This window comes from Scomber japonicus, chromosome 8 (assembly GCF_027409825.1).
Source record: "Scomber japonicus isolate fScoJap1 chromosome 8, fScoJap1.pri, whole genome shotgun sequence".
Classification (NCBI taxonomy): Eukaryota; Metazoa; Chordata; class Actinopteri; order Scombriformes; family Scombridae; genus Scomber; species Scomber japonicus.
The window spans coordinates 19348440-19367438 of record NC_070585.1 but is presented as its reverse complement, the minus strand read 5'-3'; the positions used below and the strand labels follow the sequence as shown (position 1 = coordinate 19367438).

Sequence of the window (18999 nt, the reverse complement as noted above, 5' to 3'; positions counted from 1 at the left end):
GGAGAGAGAGACAGAGGAGATGAGGGGAGCGTTTAAATCTAGCGTTCCGTGAGTGGTCGGGTCGGTGTCTGGAAATCTTTCACATCCTGTTTACGCCGGGCAGATTTCAGCCCCGGGACCGCAGAGAGCTGGCAAGGGCCCCTGCCTGGACACAGCTCCTCTCTCTCTTTTCTATCTCCTCCCTGCCTCCCTGTCTAAAAGATCTCCGTCTGCAAAGCTTTCCACACCGCCTCCTTCCTATCAACGCCTTCAACCTAAAGCAAACAAGCACACGTCTGGCTCGCTCAGCTGGCGGCCACCACAGGAATATGACCGGGGTTGGAATCAAAATCCTGATAGAAGAATCCTTTTTATGCAGTAGGCAGACCAAATGTGGCTAAATCACACAACAGCCCCATTTAATAACCAAGTACAGGTTTAATACAGCTATGTGATCATATTTACAGTGTCCTCTATCAAACAGAAAGTTCCAGAGAGTGTCAACAAAAGTGATCTGAGATGGGTTTTCATGCCTGTAAAGAATGGGAACAAAATCCTGACATTTGACTCAGGCAGTGTAAAAAAATAACATCTCAAAAGTCTGCTAAAAGTGATGGAATAGCGAAGGTAAATGAACAAAGGATCAGTCTGTCCTCTCGTCTTTATTTTCCCCCTGAGCGAAGCAGTTTGTAGTATTAGTCCTGTTTTCATTCTCCTCCTCCTCCTCCTCCTCCTCCTCCTCCTCCTCCTCCTCCCTGACTCCCTCACCTCTTCTTCTTGCACTCGCTTCCATCAGCGGCACTTGCAGGATTTGACGACCATGTTGGAGAGTTGTTCGACACGTGGGGTTCGGCCGATGAAGTACATGATGGTGAGGGGCTCCAGGTCCTGGGGAACGCAGCAGGGAGTGGCGGAGGCTTCGGGGTTCAGCTTGTTGTACAGGGGCAGGATCTGACCAGTGAGCAGACATAAAGAAGAGTTAAACAAGCAAAATAATCCTACATGAACACACATTTTAGTCCCAGTTAATTCAAGTGAAAGATTTTCTGAATTTGGGGTTTTATTTGTCCTTTTCTTTGTTGTGTTGGTGGCGCCTCCGTTCATTCCTATGAAAGTTTGCTCAGTGGCGCTTGAAGCCAAAAAAAGCCAACAATTTAGCCCTCTAGCTAACTTGAATGGGGATAAAATGACTAAATCGTCCAGCTCTTCTAGACAAATGGATCAATTTCTGATAGGAAAACTAGTTATTTTGTGGGACTGTGATGCTCAAAAAAAATGTATCTGCTGATTTATGGGAAAAAGTCTTGGGCCCAATAGCATCACATTGCACTGTAATTAACTGTTTGGCTGCTATGTCAGATTGACTTGTCCTGGGGGCCTGTTTGAAGTGGGTGGTGCTGAATTGGATAAAGTAGTATATGACTCATGTACATCTGGGATCAACAGGATTTGGCAACATTTGAATCTGTTGACAGCTGTGGGGTTGCTTGATTATGCTGTCATGCCACTACCAATCAAATCTGATCAAAACACACCCACGCCCTCTTGATGAATCAGACTACGAGACTGAACCTGAACTCTAATCATTGCTCATTTGGCATTATGGGATATAAAAATAATAAAGATTTGAAACCAGATTTTCAGGGCTTTAACCCTTGTGTCGTCCTCCCGGGTCAAATTGACCCCATCTCTCTTTTGACTGTTCCTTCTTTCCTTCCTTCTTCCCTTTCTTTAATTTTTCCTTCCTTCTTCCCCTCCTTCCCTCTTTCTTTGCTCCATCCTTCCTTCCTTCCTCCTTTCCTCCCTCCCTCCCTCCCTCCCTCCTTCCTTCCTTCCTTCCTTCCTTCTCTCCTAAATTCCTTGCTCTTTTCGTCCTTACTACTTTCCTTCCTTCCTCCTGTTCTTCCTTGATCTGAGGACAACAGGAGGGTTAAAAAGAAGGCTGTAGGTGAATATATTACCGTCAAACCATTAGTGCTATATCATGTCTATCAATGTGTTTCATCATTTTTTTCAAATATGTGCCAAACTCCATACATGCAGTAACCCTGCAGACCAAATAGTGAAAAAGCACAGTGACATTTTTGACACCAGTGAAGTGTTTGATTGCAGCAAACCTCGCTGTAATCCTTCACATTTGACTTAAAATGAACAACATGAAGGAGGAAAAAGAAAAAAAACTAAAGTTCTGTCAGAGTGTGTGTGGCTACTTGCCAAACCATACACTTATGAGACAAACAGGCTGTGTTGCGTAAGCCTATATGTTGTGTTGTAAAGCCATAATAGGCTTCTGCGAGGTGACAGCCCATTTATGACCCTGGGGTTAACCAATCTTAGCCGACCGTGGTATTCAGCCGCCACAAACAATGCACATTAAGCTCATTTACTGGCAAATCTCACCCGCATCTTTAAGTTTCTGTACCTTGAAGTCAGGCTGAAAGCTGATTGGTCCAAACCAAAGAGTTTTACCAGAGACAGACTGGGCTGTTACTGAGCTGCTGTTTTTCCTGATGTTAGAAGTTGCTTTTGTTCAGACTGGAACAAAATATTCATTATGGATCAATCATAAATGATTTCTGTTTGAACCATCAGTCTGTCATGTCGCCAATGAAATTATTACATAACAATTCTTATTCAGCAAAAAATGGTCATGAATCTCAAGACTGACGCAAAACATTAGAAAGATTTAGTTAAAAAAGAGCACATCTAACCACTCTTCATTGATATACTAGACAGGGTGGTCTAATTTATTGGCCTCACTGGTTAAAACATTTTTTGTTGTGTGTGTGTTTCACATGAACTTAGATCAGATGTAGCAGTCAAAGTGTTTTCCGACACATGAATCTGGAGATTGTCTGAAAATTTTCGATTCTAGTGCTGACAGGATTCAAGTTTTGTTACCAATAACATAACGATACTTTATTCAAGACCTTACTTTAAAGAAATAGTTTGACATTTTGAAATGTGACTGTTCATTCAGGACCTCTGAAGCTCACTAATTAACAAGTATCCAGCCTGTTTAATCTACACACAAACGTAATGTGGTTTTACAGTGAGTTACTTACTGGAACTATTTCTTAGCCAGGCAATGTGACTTCCCGGAGTGAAAAGTGATAAAACATGCTAATTAGCAAGTTTTAGAGGTGTTTGTAGGAAGATATTTTTAACTTTTGACAGAGCCAGGCTACCTGTTTCCCTCTGCTTCCAGTCTTTATGCTAAACTAAGCTAAGCTAAGTGTCTCTTGGGTCTATATTTCATATTTAGCTGACAGACATGGAGTGGTATTAGTCTTCTCATATTACTATTGGCAGAAAAGAAAATGTGTTTTAGCCTGTCAAACTATTTCAAGAAATATAAAAATATTTATTTTCAAACCATTTAACAAAAAGAGGCCAAACTTCTCAACTATTAAATTAAGTACTAAACAGGAGCAGCTGTACAAGAACTTTGTCTAAAGATACTGACAGTGACAAAAGTTGAATCAGAAACTATCTTACCAAAGAATAAGACATTGAAACAGACCAGGTATTCAAAGCAGGTTTTTGGTGCTTGACAGTGCTATAGACACATTTCACTTGTTACTAAAAGATTCAACCCAGTCCTGGTGATATGTCATCATACTGAAATAAGTGGCTGATACCAACTCACCATGTTGTAGTGGTTGTTTGCACTCCAGAGGTAAGGGCAGTTGCCAGCACAGAAGTTGGCTTTGTAACCTTTGGGCTCGTGGATCCACTTCCAGTTGAGGTCACGTCTGAAGTCGATGTAGAGCGAGCGCAGGCAGCAGCCCTGATCTGAACCACTGAGAAACAGATGGAAAGAGAAACTGTACTCAGAGAGAGATTTCAACTCCTATCCTGCATTTCAAAGTCTGGGGCAAAGGCCCAAAGTTGGGTCATGGGAAAATGACAAAGGGTCACCATTGAAAAACCCGCCATCAAGAGTTAATGACTATGCAAAGCTGCCAGAGTTTTCCCCTGCAGCGTGAGGTAGTCTAAATAAAACACTGCATGCCTGTTGGCCTGCAGTCTAAACACAGGTTCAGTATTGTTAGTTTTGCCACACAATAGTCTGAAAAGGGAGTTTTGGGTCAGAAGGGAAAAAAGATATCCACCACCCACCACAAAAAGATTATAAAACTACAATTCCTGGAAGGGTTCAAGTGCTGTCAGTCATCCCCTTAGCCCCCTACACAAAAACACACACAGACACTCTGACAGTCCAGTTGGTGGCATACCGGGTGCAGGTTGTGGTGTCTGTGGCTGCTGCCCTCTTCTTGCGGTTCTTCTTGGCTGGGTTGTCTACTCTGTCGCTGGGCAGCAGGGTGAGGATGAGGTGGGGCGTCTTGGTGCTGAAGTCTGGTTGGCCTTTAACCTGACCCGGCTTTCTAATCTGACGAAGCTGCTCATCATCTACACCTGCGGAAGAGATGACACCTTTGAGTGTCTACAGTTTGCTCAATTTGCCAGAAAACGAAGATTATGTACATGAATGCTTCTGACACAAATATATTTACAGGTCAAAGATTGTGTTTTTAGCCATGCTAGCAGCTCAACTCTAGCAAACTGATAAACATCAGCAGGTTAATAATTGTCATTGTGAGCATGTAGCATGTTGATGATAGCATTATGCTTAAATCACTGCTGTACCTAAAAAGCATGTCTCATTTTAAGAAGGAAGTATGACAAAGTTTGAGGTTATAAACTTTCTGAATGTTGCTAAACAAATGTACACATCTTACGTAAGTTGTTTCTTAGGCCAGAAATAACTGACTGAACTTTTTGCATTTGATTTCATGGTTTTTATGAGTCTTCCTGGTCTTCTGGAGTTCAAGAACTAAAAACAAGTCCCCTGCTTGTTTTGCAGCAGTATTAAAAGCTGACATTTTTTCCAAATGTAAAAAAAAAAACCTGACTTGGCTGAGTTTAAATCCTGAGGAAAGTGCCATAATTTGGGCCCTAAATTAAGAAACGCAGACAGTCTGGTATTCAGTAGTATCACAGTGTGTGGAAGAACAGTTTCTCCATTATTCTTGCATGATAGTGTACTAGTCATTCATAAATCATTTTGGAGACGCCTTCCGGATGAGTCTGTGTTTTATGTTCATATTTTGTGCCCTGCAGGATTATTGCTGTGCCAATAAATCCTCCCCAAGTGCTTTTAACGCCCTCACAAAGGCACTTATGCGTCATCCAGTCATATCTCTCAAACATATATATATAACCAAATGGCCCAAATTAACCCTCAGGATGAGATAAAGTTCCTTTGTTATATTTCATCAAATCTCTTATCCACCAACAACCAATTGACAGAAACTTGCCTTGGCACACAGTAAGGTATAAAATGCTTAGCCTCAATCAAATATTTCTGTGGTCTCTCTAACTTTCTGCATCTATGATATGAAACAGCCACAGAGGAAGACGAAGGTTAAACTGAGCTGAAAGAAAGCTGCTCCAGTCGTCCACTCTACACATATATACACATACATCCGGAGTAATGAGCCTTGGTCAGCAGGATATGCAAGAAAAACAGAAAGAACTGCCACAAACCTGCAAAGAGCGCCTCCAGTTCTTCACTCTTATTGGGTACAATGTTGTTGGTGGACGGGACAAAGGTGCAGCAGGGACAGTGGACACCCAGCCTCAGGCCTAGATTATGCTCTGATCAGCAGGAGGGAGGGAGACAACACAGATTAATGTAAACTTTGCAAACATGGTAGGAAAACATAAAGAAAATGTCTGGCTGGTGCAGCAGCTGACCTGAATCTGACACCCAGTCCTTTACAGTTTCTGTGACATCCACAGATATCCAGGATCCCTTCGCCCGCGGCTGAACGGTGCGGGAGTCGATATAACGTTGAGTGGAGATGCTTTCTTCATCTGGCTTCAGCAGCTGACACAACAAACACACACCGAACGCCAAGGGGTGAGGCAGGCAAACCTGACATATGTTTTTGCTTTCTTCAAGTCTACCAGTCAGGATAGACAGTGGATTTTATTATTTACACTGTGGCAAAAACAAGGTGGAGAGTTAACCTCCTCAATTTCTGCAGAGCACATGAATGGCACAGAGGATAACTCTGTGTGTCTATAAAAAAAAACAAGCCATAACCTGCAAAGCTTTCATCAGGCATTTAAATTATGTTAACTCTCATCCCTAGGGCTAGCCTGTTTCTGTAAGGAGTTGTGAAATTTCCCCCATGAGACAAAATATAAATATAGCTTAATTGGTAAAGATTTAGTTTCAAAATTGTCTCACTGACAAACATGAGATTCAGAATCTACCCTAAAGCAAAAAATGGTATTTATGTAATATTTAAGAATTCAGTGTGTACACAAGTTTTTTTCAAAAGAACAAATACAGATAATCTTACTGTTTTCATGCTGACAAGAAAAAAATCTGCTTCTTTTATGATAAATAGGGGACAAACATACCTGAAGAGATTTTAAAAAGGAGTATGATTCTCCTTTTGGTTCATTTTCATATAAATATACATGGAATCAACTGTTTATTTTTGCTCAACTCCCTTTACGTTCCTGCTCTTCTGTGAGCCGTGTCCATCGGTGACAGACCATCCTTTACCTGATGGATCTCTACTCGCTGCTCTGAGGCCCGGGCCTGCGGGTTGGGAGCTCTGAAGATCCTAAATTCAGCTTTCACCAGGGTGCTGTTGGTCAGATCCACTCCACTGACGTCAAAGAGGACAACTCTGTAATGAGGGTTAGGGGCTACTGGCTGCACCGCATCTGAAGGAAGGAGCATGAAATGACAGGGTGACTACTACAACAACTTATACCTCTATAGACAATGTAGTATTTGTTATATTGCTAAAAACAGCACTGCGAGCCAGATGCATTGTCTCGGACATAATTACTGATGATAAGTGTCTCAAAACTAATTGGTAGGTTTGTGCTGAGGGAGTAAATGTATCTGGCCTTGTACTTAACATGTGGGCGACTGTTGCATTCATAGACTTTACTCTATTAGACAGTTACGTAATTATAAGCCAAATAGTACCCCACACCATAAATCCTACAGTCTCTCAAATAATCCACTTGAGACCTGGTTCAAAACACAGTTGGTGAATGTTTGCCATTGTGAAGCCGCATCATAAGATTTAGTGCTTTGTTCAATGGTAGCTTGAAAGTAGCTGTAAAAAGACGTTATATTCATAGGATAGTATATATTCTATCCAGTCTTTCCTCAGTTTCCCAGCTACCACTGCTACCACTACTACTGTCTTAAGGTGGGCGGGTGTTCCCAGTAGCATCACTGAATTTGGTGGATAACTCCAGTCAACAACAGTCAACTTCATATGATTATATTTGTCTTGACATTGACATAAAGTGCAACTCCAGGTTGCTGGTGCTCCACTTGACCATGTAGTAAAACTTTCCTAAACTATCCTCCCCTAGATTAGAGAGAGATATACAGTATGGTACTTACTCATTACATTTATCTCACAGCTCCAGTTACAATCTTCCTTGCAGAAATGTATTCATCCTATTAAACCTTAAAATATAGTAAATTGATACAGATTGAACAAGCCAACAAGACTAAATAAGTATTAGAGTAGCGTTGCCTGGACCAGACATAACATTTGAAGTAATGCTTATTAATGCATCATTAATTTAAAGAGTGTTTAATTGCATTGTTCCTTTTAATACTCAACATGTATATTGTATAATGGCTAACATTTTGAATGGAGGCCTTTCACTTGTAACAGAGTATTTTCAACTCTTTCCTATATAAGACAAGGATCTGAATAGTTCTTCCACTATTGACTGACTTAACACTTAACACCAATTTATGGCAATGAAGTCAATGGTTACAATTAAATAAAGACAGATGCTGCTATATACTACAGTACATCATCCTGTACAGTAAAGTGCAGAATGCCCCATTTGATTGCAAGATACAGATGATTAAAGGGTTAAGAGATTAATTCATTTTTCTGTCTTTTCTTCGTTTTTTTCTAAGGAAATACTGGGGGAGACTAATTCAAATGAAACAATCTGAGCTGCTAACATTGCTTCATTTTAAGTTGTAAAAATCCAAAAAGCTGGAACATTTATGTTCATATTGGACCGCGGACCACACATTGAGCAGCCTTCTCATGCATAGGCTACCACTAAATGGACTCACTTGTGTCGGTGCGGGGGGGCAGCATGTCAATCCGCTGCACCTCTTTGGCATAATAGTCCTCCTCGCTGCTCTCGCGCTCGCACGCAGATTCGGCCAGACGCGCGCGCTCCTTCAGCAGCTCCCGCGTGCTGTTATACAGCAGCATGACCTCCGGAGGCACCGAGCCATACGACCCGCCCTTGGTCAGGTCCGGCGGGCTGCGGATGCGGAGCTTGCTGAGGATCTGTCCGCGGACCGCCTCGATGCGTCGGGACTTCTGCTCGTCCAGGTTGATGAACTGGCACGTGTTGATCCCCTCCACCAGCACACCGGAGAACCGGAGCAGCAGCAGCAGCGCGAGGTGGGAGAGCCACATTGTCCGGAGAAGAGACGGAGGGACGGAGCTACTCCCTGAACGAAACGAGGCTACTGTATAAGACTTCAACTAAAACTGAGACTTGCAACCAAGCATGAAGAAATATGTGCGTCAGTGATGTAACATTTCACTGAAGGCTTTACTGCCTCCAAAACTCTCTGAAATTAAATAAAAACTCCAAACTATTCTATATCCACAGCTAACAGGCTTTTCTGGCAAAAACAACTTTATGTGGAAAAGGAAAACCACATCTGCTGACTTAATATTTATCCTGCTATGATCATTTTATAACATTTTTCATACATGCGCCAATTTACAGCACCCAAAACACAAAAACGTTGTTATGCTATGTAGTCATCAAATTGGATAACAATAACACTAAACGAAGACATTTTAATGAAAACAAGCTTATCATAAACTCTTCTCTGCGCCAACTGATATAAACTACCAAACTCCAATGTGAAAATCCCAAATGTAGTGAATGGAAATTTGGCTGACGCTCCAGGTTTGTGCGCTCTGAGGCTCCGGTGTTGTCTTGCGCACACGCTTTTTACGCATGAAAAGGTGATGAGATTTAATTACTATCAGTTTGATAAAGTTACAGTTTTATCCGTCTCCGTTTTCCGTTGTCCATCCTTGGGTAATTTAACAGCTTTCAGGAGAAAAGGAGTCATCACAGGAGCTCAGCCCATGTCGCAAATCCTCCGAACGAAAACCTGAGCTGCTCTCTTTATCTCAAGCAGCAGGGCTCCTGCGCCGTCACCTCCAAAAAACCCATCGGTGGAGCAAAAAAGTGGCCCATACCCGCTCCCAATAAAATCTAGTTAAGGCTTAAAAAACACCCAATGACGTCCTCCCATTCCCCGTTATAGGTAAACAGAAAGCAGCCTGCACTAAAACGTTGGAAAAAACTGTTGATTTATGTTGGAAAAACCATGGTGGGCCCGTTAATCCCCCTCATAGACTATAAACATCAAAACACGGAAAAAGTCAGGCGACATAAAAAGGCATGACGCAGAAAAATATATGAAAGAAGTCCTTGTGCTGTGAATTAAAAAGGCAACTTCACAGTAAATTACAGATCCCCGGTTTAAATGAGCCCAAGCATGATCTCTGCTGGGCTGAGATCTCTCCTGAAAGCAGAGAGGCAGAGAGCAGCTGCTGGATGTGACTCCATTATTCTGCAGATCCTCTATGAGAAATGCATCCAGTCTCAGACAGACAGAGGAGGTGGAGGGAGGAGGGAGGGAGGGAGGGACTGGATGTGTGTGTGAGGTGATGGTGGTGGTGGTGGTGGGGCGGGTTGCCACCAAAGTGAAGGGAGTGTGTGATTATATAGGCAAGAGCCATCTTCCTCTCACCAAAGCAGGCACACACACTCATGAAAAGGCACACATTTCAGTTTATTTCTCTCACATAAAAATGCCTGCGCTGCCCTCTCTCCGCAGGTAAACAGGTAAAAGAGGAGATGTTAGGAAGGGCAGAAAAAGAGGTCCGGTAGACTGAGGGAAGTATGAAAAGAGCCACGACGGAGGAGTTCAAGAAGCTGCTTGAGTCAGCCAAGTTGAGATTCCTAGCTAGGGCATGGAATAAATTAACTGTCTACAAAACAGTGGTGGAAATAACTACACACTAAAAATCACTGGGTTTCAGTTTTTCCCAGTTTGGTTCGATAGAGCACCAACACAATACTGGGTTAATGTTCAAGACAAGTTTTCAGTGTTATTTTTTACTGTTGGGTTATAAACCCAAACTAAAGCTTTACAAGCTAATTTGTTTTTAATTGTTAACAACATGTGCCGCCTCTGAATGTCATATACATAGTTTAGTACAAGAAACATTATATTGTTGTTTGAAATATTGGGTCAAAAGAACAGATTACTACCAGGTAAAGTTAACCAAATGCTCTTTTGGTGCTTTAATGACCCACCTGGGTAGAGATTTAACCCAGGGAATTTCAGGTTTTAATCAAGTACTGTCTCAAGTGCAATTTTGAGGTGCTTCAAGTTGAAGTTGGTTGGTGGTGGAATTAATCACAGTACAGATGGAATAGCTGTAACAACACATCACATACAACACCAGTGCAAACATAAAAGACATATGTGCAGAAGAAGCATGCAGCAGCCTACACTACTCCACATACCACATATTAGACCAGCTATTGCACATTACCTGCACAGTATTGGGAAAGATGTCTTGGTTAAAGCTCCAGTTTCTGTCCTGCCTCCATGTGACTTGTATTTTCTACCTGAGCGAAGACACTGAAACAGACAGTGAGCTGGGTGGAAATGGTCATCTGTGATCTTGATAGCTCGTGAGATGGTGCATTGTGTGTATATGGAGTCAGTGTGAGGAGTTAACAGCCTTTGATCTTTTGATAATTGTGTCCATTTTCTTTATTGTGTGCTTAGATGTGTTTCTATACTCAACAGTAATCAATAGTGATAGGATGCTCTGGATTATGGCTGCGTAAAATTGGACCAGAGGACCTTTCTTTACCGTGTGCTTTTCGGAGTCTCTGTTGGGCTGTTTGGTCCCATTTCAGGTTTCTGCTGATGTGTGTCCCAAGAATTTTGAAGGGTTCAGTTATTGTAATTGGTTGGCTTTCAATGAGGATAGGTGCTTTTATTGATTGTTTTGGTCTGAAGTCAGTGGTAATTTCAGTGGCCTTTTTTTCATTCAGGATCAGGTCATTTTCCCCTCTCTACCTCCAGAGGTAGGTTTTGAGTATTAGAGGTATTGCTGTTGTAATGTAATGATGTCACTTTGAATATAGGAGAGGTGCAACAGTGTCTGGTGGCCATACTTACTGTGGAAAACTTGTGTTCCCTTCACCTAACTTAATTAAAGTGGCGAAACAGATATATTTATATTTATATTTAGTTCCTTTATGAATTAAACATTGGCTTAAAGCTGAAAGCTAAGCGAGTAACGGAGCCAGACTGGGTTTTAAAGGAACAAGAATGTTTAAAAGACTGATGTCCATTAATGGAATAAGTGGCTGTTTGTCTTTGGTGGATAATCAATTCTGCTGGAAAGAGCAGATACATCAATATTAATGTTACAGAACAAGATTAAACTAACAGAATTGTTTTGGATAATGTTGACACTGATAGATACTGACTTGTGGTCAGACATGGGAAAATCAAGCACAGTACAATTAAGTTACACCAGAGTAGCAAATCATGTAATGAATGTGCACTTTGGAGTTTGTAGGAAAATCAATATATTGCTGTAATCCAAAACTGTCCAGACATGATGTAAAGTCCCCTGTTAAGACTGTTGCTGGCATTATCAATATGTGAATTAAAATCTCCCAGCAATAATATATTTAACAGAAAGGCCATTTAAAAATAATTATTGAGCTTGGCTGGTATAGTAAGGCTTGGACCATTGATTTGTGGGGCAATGGACTCAAATGAAACATGGCCAGGCAGTTATAAAATACACTTTTCACTGTAGATTATTGTGAGACTGCTTCATGCTCTCTGTTTGTTTTTTTAAGTAAGGCTTTTTACATTTCCAGAGAGAGTGAGGAATTAGGAAACAAGAAACAGAAGTGAGGAAGAATTATAGAATAAGTCAGAAAAAATACATTTAAGGAGGAAACGGAAACACATAGAAGCAGCATTGGTCATGGTTCTTGACCAGTTTTCTTGCTTTCTCATAAATATTATTAAAGGTACAATCCAAATGTACACTTAAGGGCGTTTCCACTAACAAAAGTCAAAGCACAATATTGAAACCTATAAAAAGATTTACAGATATTTTAATAAAAGGTATTAACACTACACAACTCTATTAACATGATGTTTACTAAAGCTTTTAAAAGGTTGTTGATCTCAATAACTGTTGCTTAATGAAATGAGTGAGACATAAGAAAAAGACAAAAAAATCTCTGTGTAAATACTCAGGAGACTGTTTTCTTATTCCTGACAAAAAGCATGTTAAGGAACACCCATGTGTTTTGTCAAGGAGTTTAGGGTGGACTTAAATGTTGGTCATAGTGACAAAATGTTAACCAGCATGCTACGTCTATTAAACATAAGCACACCCAAGAAACCACAAACACATCTGTTTGTCTGTTCGATTACAGCAGGGCAGGCAGTAAAGACACCGGGTGATTAGCTCTCTGGAGCCGAGAGAGGCAACTATTTTCATAATGTAAAGACGGTGATCAGGTGACGTCCTGGAAAATTTCCCTTATTTTCAAATTCCAATGTTGACAGGTATGAACTAACCCTAAACTAAATGAGAGGAAAGAGGCTCTGAGTTGGAGTCATTTCTTTTAAATGACTAGCAAGTCTCTTCAAAACTTGACATAAGTATGTTAAGAGAAGTGTATAACCTCACAAAAACATAATTGGTGTGAATGATTATCTGTTATAATTGACGCATTTATCTGAATTTACTCTTACTTACAATGGCTTAAGCCAAGAGCCGGCTAGCTTAGCATAAAGACTGGGCTGGGGGAAACAGCTAGCCTGACTTTGTCCTTCCCCTTACCTCAGAGGCCACTAATTAATTAAACTTTACATCTTGATCTTGTTTGTTTAATTTGTACAAATCAAAGTGTAAAAACAATAATTTCTCTGCCAGGACTGGTGGTTGCCTAGCCACGGGTTTCTTGGCAACTCAATATTAGCTACTCTCTGGAAAATGACAAATTGTCATTTTTACACCCTGGTTTTTGTATTGATTAAAAAGCGTGATATCCCTTGTTAATTAGTATCTTTACAGTAGTATGTAGGTGGCTTTGGTTGCCTGTTGATAGAGCCAAACTAGCCATTTCACCGCGTTTCAAGTCTTTAAACTAGACTAAGATAATCAGCTGTTTGCCAAAGCTTTAAATTTACTGAACAGACATTAATGCTTGAAAGACCAGTGTGTAGGATTTATTGGCATCTAGCGGTAAGGTTGCAGCTTACACTCCCCTTCCAAGTGTACAGGATAACCTAAAGTCGATGTGAAACTGAGGAAAGGCCCCCACTAAAGAAGGTGTTTGGTTTGTCCATTCTGGGCTACTGTAGAAACATGACGGTGCAACATGGTGGGGCCCGCTACCTAAGTAGGTATAATGGGTTCATTCTACAGAAACAAAAACACAATTCTTATTTTCAGGTAATTATACATTAATAGAAAACATACTTGTGAATATTATTTTCCATTTCTACCAAGTCTGTTTGTAAGATGCCACTTAATTCGACAAACTGTTCCTTTTGCTATTGATTTTCTAATCTCAGTCTTTGCCTGAAACCTACACATTAATGGTAAAATCTATACCAGCAATTGCTTTAGTCATGTTCTCTGTGTGATATACAGCTTTTGGCTTATTATTATGCCAACAACTAAAAGCTTATTGCTAATTTTATTAAATGACTCCACAGGCGGCCCATCCCTTTAAAAAAAAAAAATCTTTATCTTTCCTAGCTTTCAATCTAGCTCCTTTCTTTCCTCTCTGTTGCTCTTCAGTCTCATTGTTAATTACAGTTCAGTACTTGGAGAGGACTGTTAATCTGTCAGGGGTGGCTTTTATTGCTGCTCTACTGCCATCCCATTATACCGTTATTATAGTTGCGGGTGGAAGCCTGTAATTGCTGTAAGTAGAAGGGAAAGGTAGGAGAGACTCAGGCTGCCTCCAGGCTTCTGGTCAGGGCAAACCCCCTCCTTCATCGTTTCTCCTGGCAAGGTTTCTAAAAATGATAACACCGCCTACAAACAGACAGGCTCCTGTTTCAACTTGACTGCTGCTGCACCATCTTAAAAACAGAAAAGACACTTAATATTTCTCTGTGGATCTCAACTCTTTCTTTCTGTCATCTTAAAAAAAGCTGTGATGTACTGTGGGGAATCTCAGATCTCAGGAGCCCGCCCAGGTGGGGTGGGGTGTCATGGGTGTGTGTGTGTGTGTGCTGTAATGTGCGTCTTAAAAAGAAAAAAACAACTTCTAGCCTGGCTGCTTTTTTTCTGCCTCTTTTCCTGAAAGCCAAATATAGACAAGCCACTGCCACGTCATCTGGTCCTCAGCACTTTCTTAACCCTGAGAGAGGGCTAGATGGGGTTCAGGGCCTCTGCGCACACACGCGCACACGCACACGCACACACACACACACACACACACACACACACACACACACACACACACACACACACACACACACACACACAGGATTATTTTAGGTCTATAATAAAAGTGAATCCATATTTGCCACAAAAACCTAAAACCATTTGGGCTGTCATGGAAATCAGGACTGTTTTATTGAAAATGAAAAAAGAAAGACCAAAAAAGTTACAAAAATAAATAGAGATAAAACCACTTGGATTATTCTCAGGGGAACCTTTCCATCTGATTCAATCAAATCTCTTTCCTCCAGAGTCAACACCAGCCACTTATATGTCAGAACTACAATCAACCAAATAGTGTGGCCTGTTTTCTTATGGCACCAACTCAAACCAGAGTCCAGCCTCCCCTCTCTCTCTCCGAACACACACCGTCCCGTCTGAGTGACAAGCGTGGGATGAGGTTGTGTGTGAGAGTCTAAACCTCGTCTTCGTTCAGCAGCATGTTTGGGATTCCTTTAGTGATGGGGAATTCACGTCCTGATTCAGGGCACTGCAGACAACCCTCTATCACCTCCACCTGCAACACACACACGCACACATACAAAATGAGCTACACAACCACTAGGTGTCATCATAGAGCTAAATGCATTACATGGACAAATGTATGTGGACATGTGTGGAGCCATGTCTGTTTGGTCTGTGTCAATAGTTCAAATAAAGGGAAAAGTTAATTCTACAGTTTGCAAAATGTACTTTAAACTTTCCTGTTTCCACATGGCAATAATAATAATAACTTTATTTATAAAAGTTTTGAAAAACAAGCACTAAGAAGACATGAAATAACAGATCAACAAATGCAGAAAAAAGTAATTAAATAACATTAAAGGATAAGTAAACAAATTTTCAAGTCTGTCCTAAAACAATAGGTAGGTGCTCAAATGAACACTGACACATTCTTTTGGCTATAATCATCCCTCCTGTTCATATTGACCATTAGGACATCTCTTCATAATACACTAACAATGTAAGTGATGGTGGACAGAATCACAGTCCTCCTTCTGTGTAAAAACACACTTAAAAGTTTATCTTTAGCGAGTCCCTCTTTTTGTTACTATACTTTCACTGTAGAAGCCTCAATTACCTTCAGATAAACTTTTAATACAGTTTTGTTCAAAATGAGGACTGTGGATTTTGACCCTAATACATTTTTGGGGAGATTTGCACAAAACCAGGTCTTTAAATAAATGTTTTTGGTGCCGGAGAGATTAACTAGCTTGTCAAACTCCCTAAAAAACCCTCCACTGAATGGGAATGATTGAGCATGCTAATGACCAGCTGAAAGCTTTGTTGCAAATCATTATTTCCAATAATGAAAGCATGATGTAAAGTACTTTTATTATCTGATGTGGGTCTGCTCTTCGTACAGTGGATTCACAAAGTATTTGACTCATTTATTTTGTGCACATTTGATTGATTCATAATGAATTTACAGAAATTTTATATATTTTAATAACACTTATATTTGATATTGAGTGCAGATTAAGGGGCGAAGTGGCAATCTTTATCAATTTAAAATTAAATCAATAACACAATAAAGTGTGCAAAAAGTAAAAGGATGTGAATACTTCCTGAATCCACTGTCTGTACTGCCTCCTTTACTGATCTGGTTCAATTTCAAAGATTTAAAGTCAAATGTTAAGAACAACTTGTGATAATACATTAGAAAACTGCCCCAAATGTAAGTCTTTGTTATAAACTAACAAAAAACAGGCATTTCTACATAAAAAGGACAACCAGGAATGATTGTGAGCTACATACCTCAACCAGCGCTCTGTGCACCTTCTTCAGGAACTCTTCGTTTTTCTCGTACTCTGGCACCAGCTCACCAGGCAGGTCTTGTCGATGACCCAACTGCGGAGAGAAAAAGATTAATAACAAGAATTTTGTCTGTACTGTTTTGTATTTTGTCCACCTCATTTCTAATGCATCTAAGCACCTGTAATTACACAACAACACCATTCAAAAGCACCACAAACTAAACGGATGCTGCCTCTGTTTGAAACAATGAACGTCCTGCTGGTCTCTGTTGCAGTCTGACTCACCTCCTCTGCAGCTTTGACCAGAGCGCTCCACTCCAGTTTGGGGATCATCCGGCTGATAAACTGAGGGTTGAACTCCACGTCATTCACCTTCACCTCAGTCGCCTGCACAAAGAAAGCATCAGAAGGAATAAGCACAACCCATCAGTGTGGATGTCCGAACACCTGTATAAATATGTGGAGAAACATAACGACTGCAGATGCTTCCACGCAAGTGCACTGCATGGTGCGATTGAGCACTTAACCTCCATTTGTGCTCTATGACATACATTAAAATAATGAGCAGACCCAATTGATTCTGATTTTGTTTTGCAGACGCCAAAAGGAAAATATCTAAATGACTTTGAAAAACGGTTGATTGTACAACAGTGACTAAAGTGACATCTACATTTAGATCTACGAGATCTATGACATCTAAATCTCTACTGAGACATCAGTTAATAAGAAATTGTGGTTGCCAGCACACATTAGATGACTGTGATGGTCATGCATTAGTGCAATATGTAAGGAAAAACAGAAGAGCAACTCTTCTTCAGGTGACTGAGAATGTCAATGCAGGATCAGACTGTCTACAAGAACAGTCCGTCAGCAACTACATAGAGAGGGATGTTATAGTAGGGTTGCAGTACATAAACATAAACCCTTCATTACAAAGATGAATGCACATTTAAGAGTTCAGTGGTGCAAAATTCAGAGTCTACAGAGATGTGGAAAGCAGTGATATAGTCAGAGGAGTCATCATCATCATCATATTCTGGACAAGTGGGTGAGAGCATGTGTGGCGTACACCAAGAGAGCAGTACAGGTCTGAGTACTTGACCCCTGCAATGAGGGGATCTGGTGGCTCTGTGGGGGGCATTTTGCTGGCTGACAATGCCCCCATCCATAGGGCATTTGGGGTGCCACAATATCTAGTGCCATATCATGATATCACAATGTCTAGTGCCATATCATGATATCTAGTCCCTTATCACTATATTGATATAATATGTTACGCCGCCTTATGCCATTGAAAGATCCTGTACAATTTTTGAGCAGTCACTCCATACATTTTGTTTTTAACAATCAATTAAAGACTTTAAATGATTTGATGGGCAGTCGCACATGAGAGGAAGTCTTATTTCAAATGAACATGTTATCAAAAGTCTCTTTATCAGCAGGGACAGTTAAGTTTGCCCTCTGAGCTCGTTACTAAGCGCTTTGATAATAAATGAAAAGTCATTTCAGTCCAACAGAAACTATCTGACCCACACTGAAGGAACGGTGGTGCGAGCAGTAGTCACGCGCTCAGCCAGGTGTTTATTTACCTTGATGAGCAGCGGGTATCCGTTAGTGACCCCCTTCACGTGAGACGTCAACATGTTGTGCGTGAGCAGCTTCATGATCACAGAGAGATAAATGTTTCTGTTAAATGCCTGCTTCAAAATCACGCTGTAGCGTTTACATGTGAACCGGAAGCCTTATTATTTTTCCTATGATGGCGAAGTTAAGAGCCGCCCTCTTCGACCTCTGATTTGCTCATATTCGTTGATTTCGTAAATTCTATTGGTTAGGTTTAGGCATGCGGAGTGCGATTGGTTGAAATATCCAGGTAAGCCAATCAGAACCAGACGAGGACGGGTCATGACTTTCCCATCCTAGGAAAAAAAGAACGCGTGAAGGAAAGGCAGTAGGTGCATCGCTTAAATGTTCCCAGTAGTACTTGTTGCTATAAGATTGGTTCCACCATTATTGTTGTAAAATAGAAGAAATCCCTTCACGTTATTTGAGATATTTTGAATATCTTATATCACCAAGTATATACATATAATTATTTCCAGTTTACCAAAAGGTATCTACTTGACTTGACTCACTTGGATGGCTGAAGCTTCATATTAGCTTCAGATAAACTTGTAAATATATTTTTGCACAGGACAACTGGATTTTGGCCCCCATCCATATAAACAGGAGCCAAGAAAAAAACCAAAAAAAACAATGTCAATGTTCATATGGGCCTGAACCTGTCCTTTAATGTATTTAAAGAACAACTACAAAAAACTATGTGTTGTGTATAGTGTTATATTATTGTAATTATATCATTGGATTAGGTTTACTAATGATTAAACATACAGAGACAAACGACAAATTAAAGGAAAAACTTGAATAAATGAGTGGAGAAACAACAAATGCGGATGCTTCCACACAGGTGCAATTAAATAATTCTCATCCCATAATGTCCTATGGCATGTATAAAAATTCTGATTTTGTATCAAGATGGCACAAGAGGTTTGTTTGTTGAATAGTGACTATAGTGACATCTGCATTTAGATCTGAGAAAGACATCAGACTGTGTCAGCAAGAACAGTCCATCAACAATT

The 18999-nt window shown here is 40.5% G+C and overlaps 2 protein-coding genes across 2 annotated transcripts; both read right to left on the bottom strand.

Annotated features, from left to right (window-relative positions):
• Window positions 1-771: 771 nt before the first annotated feature.
• On the bottom strand, window positions 772-8724 carry tgfb5 (transforming growth factor, beta 5). The gene is made up of 7 exons (XM_053323235.1): window positions 8126-8724; window positions 6563-6726; window positions 5740-5872; window positions 5530-5640; window positions 4218-4398; window positions 3629-3782; window positions 772-930 (listed from the first exon to the last, which is right to left on the bottom strand). Exons 1-7 carry the CDS (start codon window positions 8478-8480, stop codon window positions 772-774), a joined length of 1257 nt encoding a protein of 418 aa, XP_053179210.1. The 5' UTR covers window positions 8481-8724.
• A 5989-nt stretch (window positions 8725-14713) lies between these two features.
• Window positions 14714-18098, bottom strand: trmt112 (tRNA methyltransferase activator subunit 11-2). The gene is made up of 4 exons (XM_053323236.1): window positions 17950-18098; window positions 16646-16747; window positions 16362-16454; window positions 14714-15120 (listed from the first exon to the last, which is right to left on the bottom strand). Exons 1-4 carry the CDS (start codon window positions 18022-18024, stop codon window positions 15019-15021), a joined length of 372 nt encoding a protein of 123 aa, XP_053179211.1. The 5' UTR covers window positions 18025-18098; the 3' UTR covers window positions 14714-15018.
• Window positions 18099-18999: the final 901 nt, after the last annotated feature.

Excerpts from the sequence above, each read along its gene's own strand:
- tgfb5 (XM_053323235.1), bottom strand. The coding sequence starts at position 8,480 with ATGTGGCTCTCCCACCTCGCGCTGCTGCTGCTGCTCCGGTTCTCCGGT. Across the intron at positions 5,641-5,739 it reads GGACTGGGTGTCAGATTCAG|AGCATAATCTAGGCCTGAGG; the intron begins GTCAGCTGCTGC and ends CCTGCTGATCAG. Across the intron at positions 4,399-5,529 it reads ACTGGAGGCGCTCTTTGCAG|GTGTAGATGATGAGCAGCTT; the intron begins GTTTGTGGCAGT and ends TCTCTTCCGCAG.
- trmt112 (XM_053323236.1), bottom strand. The coding sequence starts at position 18,024 with ATGAAGCTGCTCACGCACAACATGTTGACGTCTCACGTGAAGGGGGTC. Across the intron at positions 16,748-17,949 it reads GATACCCGCTGCTCATCAAG|GCGACTGAGGTGAAGGTGAA; the intron begins GTAAATAAACAC and ends TTCTTTGTGCAG. Across the intron at positions 15,121-16,361 it reads TGCACAGAGCGCTGGTTGAG|GTGGAGGTGATAGAGGGTTG; the intron begins GTATGTAGCTCA and ends TGTGTGTTGCAG.